Below are 8942 nucleotides of genomic sequence, written 5' to 3' on the forward strand. Positions count from 1 at the left end.
CAGCAGGAAGAATACCCGCCAACTGGTGGAATTAATCTTGAATTCCTGCCTTCTTTCAGATGGCAGTCATACATCGTCACAAAATGGTGCATTTGAGCCTGAGGCTTGAATCTTGCCTGTAGTGCTTCATGCTTACAGCAGGTGCAACGAGGTCTGGAAGGCTGCACTCAAATGTAAAATGTGGGTTTAACATAAATTCTGTAAATTCACTGCCCTGCGAGGCAGCTGGAGCAGTTGAACTTTTTATTTCATTTTCTGAAGAAGGGTCCCGACCCGAAACGTCAACTTTCCTGTTCCTGTGATGCTGCCTGACCTGCTGTGCTCTTGCAGCTCCACACTGTGTTGTCTCTGACTATCTCCTGAACTTTTTGTTTTTTTTTTGTTCTTGGGATCTGGGCATCACTAGGGCAGATGAATAAGGGAGCAACAGGGGGATGTGGATCACAACCTTACTGAAACATGTAGGATTCTTAATGGGTTTGACAGCATAGTTGTGGAAAGTTTTTTGTTTTTTTACCCCTTTCCAGAAGAGTCCAGAACCAGGGTACTTAACCTCCAAATAAGGGGTGCCCAATTCGAACAGAAATTGAAGTTTCTTCGCAAAGGCTAGTGAACGTGTAGAATTCGTTACCACAACGGGCTGTAGAAGATGGATCATTAATTATATTCAAGGCTGAGATAGATTTTTAATCAGTAAGAGAATCAAGGGTTATGGGCAAAAGACAAGAAAATGCAGTTGAGGATTATTAGATGAGCCATCAACTAATTGAATGGCAGAGCAGATTCAGTGAGCTAAACGACCTGTTATTCATGATCTCCTGTCTTACTGTCCCTTACCTGTTTCCTAATCTGCATTATACCCAGTACGCTTTCTGTCAAGCATGGAAAATACACCACACCCAACCACAGGAAGCAATCGCTGGTTGCTGCTTTATGACAGTGGAGTCTTAATATTTCCAATTCTTCATAGTGCTGCACTTGACCACTTCTTTAATCAATCAGTTCAGAGCAAACCTCTGGAACCATTAGGACTCGACCCCAGGCCTTCCAGTTCAGGGTAGGGATGCTGCCACATGGCCACTTGACCTAATTTTCTCTAGTCAGCCTGTTCAGCGATGCTGTTACACATCTCTGGAGCAGGTAGAACTTGGACCTGTGCCTCCCACTTCACGGGTAGGTTCATTACCTACACCACAAGAGCCCTAGAGCAATTATTACACAAATCAGCTGACTTTGCTTGATCTGGTGATGTCAGCTCATTTGTTCTCAAGTAAATATAATGCAGTTGCTAGAAGCATATTATCAGTCTCTTGATTCTGACTTTTTTTGAAGTTAGAATATTGTTTAAGGTTATTTAACAAGAAGAGATTGTAAATAAACTATTTGTTTTAATAATCTAATGGATTATTTCTGAAATTAACAATGCTTTCCCTCAGATTCATGCCTTAGTTCCCTGAATGCTTCCACTGTGTTGTTTTGTGTGTTATCAATCCTCACGAAGTGCTTGCTGCTGTGCCTGGCTATGTTTCTTACTTGACCTCTTGTCACTGACTATCTGCAGCTATTTCTAGCAGCCCAGAGCGCATGCTTTTAACCATGCACTTGGGAACCAGCCATCCCCCTCAATTACAAAATAGAAATGTACTTCAAATATTTCAAGTATTGCCTGATAGACGAAAGTAAACTCTCAGCATTCTTTTTTTTTTTAAATCCCTACAGTGTGGAAACAGGCTCTTCGGCCCAACAAGTCCACACTGAACTTCAGAGCATCCCACCCAGACCCATCCCCCTGTAACCCACCTAATCTACACATCCCTAAACACTATGGGCAATTTAGCATGGCCAATCCACCTAGCCTGCACATCTTTGGACTGTGGGAGGAAACCCACGCAGACACCGGGAGAATGTGCAAACTCCACACAGTCACCCGAGGGTGGAATTGAACCCGGGTCCCTGGTGCTGTGAGGCAGCAGTGCTGACCACTGAGCCACCATACTGCCCCCTATAAGCTATGCCATCTATCAAAACAATATCCAAATCCTGAAATGATTAACTTAGTAACAATGTTTTGGTATAAATGCCTCAATTGATAAGTCATTTTACAAAGATGGGTCATTGTGCAAAATTGAAGCAGGCCACTTATTTCTTAAGTCTAGAATGTTGCTGATTTTACTTGCCATTTCACATAGAGCAGTGTCCCCCAACACTTTCTGTCCCCCTCCTTACTACCACCTCAAGGAGGAGATCATTTCATTCAGCCCATCACGGCTCTCGTGGAACTATTCAGTAATCTCATTCCTGTGCTCATTTCCCAAGCTCTTGTAAATGTTTTCCGTTCAAGTACTTATCCAATTCATTTCACGACATTATTACTGAATTGCTTGCAACCATCCTTTCAAATAATCATTCCAGATCACAACTGTCTATGTAAAGAAAATGTTTTGCTCAAGTTACCACTGGTTCTTTTGCCAATAACTTTAAATCTACATCCTAGCATTGGTAACCATTCTGCCACTGGGAAAAAAAAACTCTCATGAACTCTATCAAGACAATTCATAAGTTTGAACAACCCTGGAAAATCCCCTCTTTATTACTCTCCTGCTTTAAAGTTTTTCAACATCTCCACAATTTGTTGAATTTATGTAATGTGTACAATGAAGTGTCTCACTGGTGAGAATCTCATCTCACCCTTCGACATGTCGTTGAAGAATTGGCCTTTTCCTTACGCTCAACTTTCTTGCCAATGCCCATATTCAGTGGCTGGGAAAATTCAGTCCACGAACCTGGACTCCCATATTTGGTATTGCATGAAGACTACAATATATAGAATTCATAAATCAACAACAAAATTGTTGGATATTCCTATTTCCAAATAGGTTTTTGCTTTAAAGCTGCAAACCTAACATATTTTCAGTGCATTAGTTTTGAAGATAAGTCATGCATCAGTAGATGAATAATTTACACAGATGCAGTCTGCCTTAGAGATTTGACCTTTTAGAGCCTGTTTCTGCTGGAAGGCAGCGTCCCTACTGATGTAGATGAAGATTGAACTCATCTTTGACTTAACTGAAGACTTTCCCTGTGAAAATAGCATTGCATCAGCAACCCAGAAACAGCATGTTTGTCAGGCCTTGGGAACGGTCAAGCTTCGGGTTTCCAATCCCCTGATTTGTCGTCTTTCTCGTTCTTGTTGGGCAGATGACACAGGATGTCCCAGCAGTCAGTCGGTGTCTCCAGTTAAATCCCCTTCGAAGTCAGCCAGTTCCCTGACAACGTTTCCCACAGTGAGTGAAGAAGAAGAAAGTGGACGGAAACTGAACCCTGGAACTGCAACAGAGTGGAGCATTCAGCACATCAGACACAAGAGGGAGCAAAAGTTATGTCTGGTGCAGCCAGGTAGGGAACCGCAATTTAAATCTATTGATGTCACGTGAACAATATTGAAATGCATCCAAACACAGTTGGGTGGTCCCCAGCTTGAGAGCTTCAAGAATAAAGAAGGATTGTATGCATTAAGTGCTATTCTCTACTTTTAGAATTGTCATGGTGGCTTTGTAAATTTAGATCATGACATAATAGGCCAAACATTCATGAGCCATTTAAAAATAAAGGGTGCCTTCAATTCCTGTCCCCATTCCCACCTTTCATGGAATAAGGGTGAGCATCATGCACCCTGCTGTGTTCATCCAGCCCTGCACCTTGTTGTCTCGGATTCTCCAGCATCTGCAGTTCCTACTATCTCTGCTCATTTCCTTACCTGGGTAGCTCCATTGCAAGGTAAACATCCCACAACCCCTGCATAATTTCCACGGAGTTGGATGCCTTTCATATACTAGGCCCAAATCTGCACCACACTGTTTCTATAGGCTTACTGGTTACTGTGTAGCCAGCTGTTGCTGCTGGATTTACTGACTGATGCCCCAGGCTCAATGCCCTTAAAGGCTAGCTAGGGTGGGTGAGAGGAGAAAGATTTAAAAGGGACCTGAGGGGCAATCTTTTCACACAGGGTCGTTTGTATGTGGAATGAATTCCCAGAGGAAGTGGTAAATGCAGGTAATTTACAACATTTAAGACATTTGGATAGGTACGTGAATAGAAAAGGTTTCACAGGAAATGGGCCAAATGCAGGCAACTGGGACTAGTTTAGTTTGGAAGATTTGGTCAGCATGGACAAGTTGGGCCAAAGGGTCTCTTTCTGTGCTATAGATTCTATGACTATAACTTGTGGTTTTTGGATCCTCAGAAGAGTCACAAGCCATGGTTTGAATACAGGAACATTCGAAAAGCACAGGTAGTTCTGCTATAATGTGTGTTTCATTAACACAAATTGGCTATAATGCAGTTGATGAATAGTGGATGCTGTTTGGATAATGCAAACTTTCTACTGTACAAATATAGCAATTTTCCACAGCAATTTCCCTATAACGCAAATTTCTATAGGGCAAAGTCACACAAGAATGCAACTATCATCTTATTGGAGAACTACCGGTAATCTCAAAAGATCTACTTATTTATCTCATAATCCCCTCCCTGCAAACCCATGTCCCCCAACTGACTCCCAGTGGTCTGTCATACCTTCCATAATAATACACGCCTTTCCATGCCCATTTACACAGTATACAGTATGAATGTTAGCAGTGAACCCTACAGTAATAATTTGAGTAAAGTGCCTGAGGAAGAAAATGTAACCAGTGTACCTCTAGCCCTACAAATGTGTCAATGAAACAGGCAGTGAACATATCAATAAGAGAAGCACTTGCTTCTTAAAATGAGACAGCGATGAAAGAAATCACTAAAAAAACTCTTGTAACCCATAAAGACTAAACAAGTAAAGATTGAGACTAGTAGTGAAAGCAGAGAGATTCGAAATGGCCTTATCTCAGATTGATACGATAAATTGGGGACCTTACATGAATGTTGAGTTAAGAGAATGAACTCAGAGGAAAGAGAAATTAATGAATTGAAATGAAAGCTGAAATCGATGAGGGTGCAAAGCCATTTGGGTCTTGAGGGAGAAAAGCGATCAAGAGTTTGGTGAGAAAATTGGCCTGGCACTTGAAGTGGTTGTAGAGAATCAGGATTTTAAACGATGGGTTGGAGAGAGAGATCGGGTCAAGATCCTCAATGGAGGATCAAGTGCCAGATGACTGAGGGGACTGACTTGGTGATAAGTGCCACAACATCCCCACAATTGTCTTGGTCAGGCAATCGATGGAATATATAGTCTAGGGACGAGGCTTCAGTTATGGACAATTTATTATCACCCCTCAGCTAGGCTTTGGTTGAGGCTATGAAATTAACATAATCACCCATAATAAGTTCACAGATGGAAAAGGCTTTGTTCATGAATGAAAAGACCTCTGGAGAGAGATGCAGCAACAAATGTAGTAGCTGGACCAATAATAAGTCTACATGATAAACACTCTTAAGGAGTTAGTTGGGGTACTCAAGGTCTTGAAAATGGGAAGGAAGACTGAAATGCCAATGAAATGGGAGGATGTGGGATAAGCATGGAGGACTCTACTGGCGTTTCGGAGGAATGAAATGACTAGTAGTGTACACAGTGTTGAAAGAGGGATCAACAAGTGTAAAAACACTGTTGATTATATTGATTATAAATGAGATTTGGGAAGATTGATTATCTGTCCAGAGTATGTCAGTGATGGAACAGAACTTCCTGCTTGTGGTAATGCAGACAAAATGATGTAGTAAATGATATTTGGATTTTGGAGTATCTCTGAGTGTAGTGTGGTTCGGGGGAGCTGGAGAGTGGGGAGCGTAGAGAGATTAGGCAATAGAATGTACCAATGGGCTGGTTGTAATAATCACATAAGAGTTGGAAAGCTTTGGGATTTGGTAGCATCAGGGAATAGAATTTGAGACCTTTACTATCAAAGCTATTTAAACATCAAATATTGTTGTTAAAGTCTGACGGATTATTTTCCATAAGGAAAGCACAGTGAGGCACTCCTTTGGGATACAGCCTTTGCAGTTTGCAGTTTCCACTATGAACAGAACATCAAAGTGGCACTGGTGTTTTGTTAAATGATTTGATTAGTTCTGTTCATTGTAAGGTTCTGTCACTACTCCTAGTTATGATTTGTTGCAGTTGTTGGAATGCAAAGTGTAATTTTAAAGAAAATGCTGCTGTACACTGGTGTATACCATACAGGGATAATCCCTGATATCATTGCTCATAATGTATCAGATTAAGTATTGGTTTATAATGTCAAGAGTATTATGCTAAAATATGCACTTTAGATGTTTTTTTTTTTGCTGCTAATCCAGAGCTGTGTTTCAAGGCCAGTAAGTTTTAATTGGGGTAAGTAATCACGATCTGTGGTCACTCAAATCTGATGTTTGATAATGCAAACTAACAACTTTGAAAATGCTTTTGAGTTTCAGATTTCACCTAAGAAACTGCTAGTAACTTGAGTGGTTTGTATTTGTAACAAAGTACGGCTTACCCTTTTCAGTATTAGTTAATGCAGTTCCAACTTGCTTTGAATCAGAAGAGACGTTATTTCATAAATATATTTTGGCCACTGACTTTGAAGCATTGGAATAATTAGATTGTGTTTTTATCCAAATGTTGTAGACATCAGTGAAATTTTCTTAACTCTGATTATATACATATCTGCTTACAAAATGTAAAATTATGTTTGAACATTTATATGATAATGTAGCTAATTTATTGTTGTCTCTTTCAAAGCCTACAGTGCCTGCATCTGGTGTGTCATGACATTAATCTTGAGACGTGGTCATAACTTTGAGCGTTAGACATCCACAGAGTACACTCTGCCCATTCTCAGTATAATAGATGTTAAATCAAGTGGCTTCCACAGCCCTGCTTTTATTGAAAGAATGTCTGTTTGAAAGCAGGCCTGCATTTCTATACATCTTACAAAGGATTGCTACTTTGTGCTGCAGACAATTCCCATGGATTAGTGTTCCCCCAAACCCCTGCCTGGCAGAAACCAGGTGGAGAGATGGGTGGCAATGAAGCTGAAGTGGGAATATAGCAGCTCCCCTTCCATCTCAGTCTGACCTCCTGCAGCAGGCAACATGGTGGCAGAATCCTCTTTATAAATGCAGATTTGGCTCTGATAATTTAACTTGAGGCTTCCTCACCAGGTTTAAATGAAATATGTTGCAGCTAAATTGTCGAGAACGTTGTGTACCTGGAATTAGTTACAAAGCAGAATTGCCAAGGGGATTTAAGTAATGTCAAGACGCAGCGAGCAAAGCCTAAAACAGGGTGAGATTAGAGCCTTGCAATTTTTACGACTTGTCTGTTTAAAATACAAGACATTTAGAATTCAGAAAGAGTGCAAGTGCAAGTGTCAACATTATCAATAATACAAAGATCTTCAAAGATAGAACTGAATATTCATAGCAAGGGCATATGCCCAATCAAATTTCTTTCATTGGCAGGGTCAGTATGTTCTGTTGCCGTGCATGATCAGAGCTGTTTGTCATCCAGGTTCTGCATTCCCTCAAGAACAGGCTTTCTTTTAATAGGCTCCGTTTTTTTCCTTCATTTTCTGTTGTCATGGCAAACCGTGCGGCTGGTTTTGTTGAACTGCTAAATCATTTAAGGGTTGTTCCCTGAGCAACAACAAAGTATAGTGTATCAACAGCAAGGTCGAGAGAAGAAAAAAAGTGGATAGGACCCTTGCACATATTTAACTTGTAACTTTGAAGTCAGACACAGAAGGAAAAAAAAAGAGGTAAAAAATATATTTGTGGTATTTAGTTTTGATTCAATCTGAATTCCTGCCTGCAAACTTTGACCTATTTATGTTATAACTATTCAATTTTTGTTTCTCATTATAATGGTGAACAAAAAAGTAGGAAGTATAGCAACATGAATACTAATTCCAGGCAAATTGCTAATCTAATCAGGAATTTGCCGAGAGACAGAAAACAGGGATAGTGGATAGGTACCATAATTAGCAGAATGTGACCAATGCCCTACCATATTTATGAATAACTTGGAAGATGGGACTAAAAGCTTTTTTCTTAGTTTCCCAATTACGTTAACATACGAGTATTAAAAGCGATGTAAATGGAAACATAACTTGACAAGGAGATATTAATAGCTTAAGTTCGTGGTCTAAACTGCAGAAAATAAATTTCAATGTAGGCAAATTTGAAATCATCCATATTAGCCTCAAGAAGGATTAAACATAATATTTTCTACATGATCTAAAGCTTGAAGTTTAGAGTTTCAATAAGATTTGGGAGTCCTGGTACATAAAAAGAAACTTTATAAAGCCTCTGCTGTTATTTTCCAATACCTATCAATGTGTATTTTTATTTTGCTTGCTGCATTAGTTTTTGTGACTATAGATTGTGCCGCTTTTGAAAACAAATTTTCTTACCAGGCATGATACCTGAGGCAATATGTTCACATCTGTAATTGTTCAAGGGCCCACGTTTCACGACCTGGAAATGTCAAAAGACCTGACTTCTTCCCTCTCCTTCATTAAAGTTAGCTGTCATTGAGCAGTACCATCTTTTCTAGGCTGATCCACATTGCCTCCCACAGCAGCAAAGGCTTACAAAGCATTCAGCTATAAACCACCATAAATTTCTAAACCACTGCAGTGCACAGATCAACCAGATTGTTACCTGTAGAGAAATTGACAGATGCATTGTTTGCTGGCAATAACATCTTCATTTTCACTAATGATCATGACCTACGAAGGAAATGCTAAGGAAACTGTGTTATTGTTTATATTTTCTGTTTAAATTAATTTTCTTTCAAAAAAATGGATTATCTTGCTGGACTCCTAAAAAGGCCAAAGCAAATCATATGATCAGATTTCCATGAGTTTCTAAACCCCTTTGATTGTGTAGGCATTCTAGCTAAAGCTGACTTAAAGGACTTGCAGATAACAAGGTGTAGAGCTGGATGAACACAGCAGGCCAAGCAGCAT

The 8942-nt window shown here is 40.0% G+C and overlaps 1 protein-coding gene across 4 annotated transcripts in view; it reads left to right on the top strand.

Moving 5' to 3' along the window:
* The window catches only part of LOC109915040 (syntabulin-like), an 84794-nt gene that overhangs the window by 37309 nt on the left and 38543 nt on the right, over positions 1 to 8942 (top strand). For all 4 annotated transcript variants that reach the window (XM_048596265.1, XM_048596266.1, XM_048596268.1 and 1 more), the window contains one exon: positions 3199 to 3396. In XM_048596265.1, the coding sequence (XP_048452222.1) occupies positions 3199 to 3396 (198 nt within the window). The remainder of the gene's footprint in view (positions 1 to 3198; positions 3397 to 8942) is intronic.

Source organism: Rhincodon typus, chromosome 4 (assembly GCF_021869965.1).
Source record: "Rhincodon typus isolate 14 chromosome 4, sRhiTyp1.1, whole genome shotgun sequence".
In the NCBI taxonomy this organism is placed as follows: Eukaryota; Metazoa; Chordata; class Chondrichthyes; order Orectolobiformes; family Rhincodontidae; genus Rhincodon; species Rhincodon typus.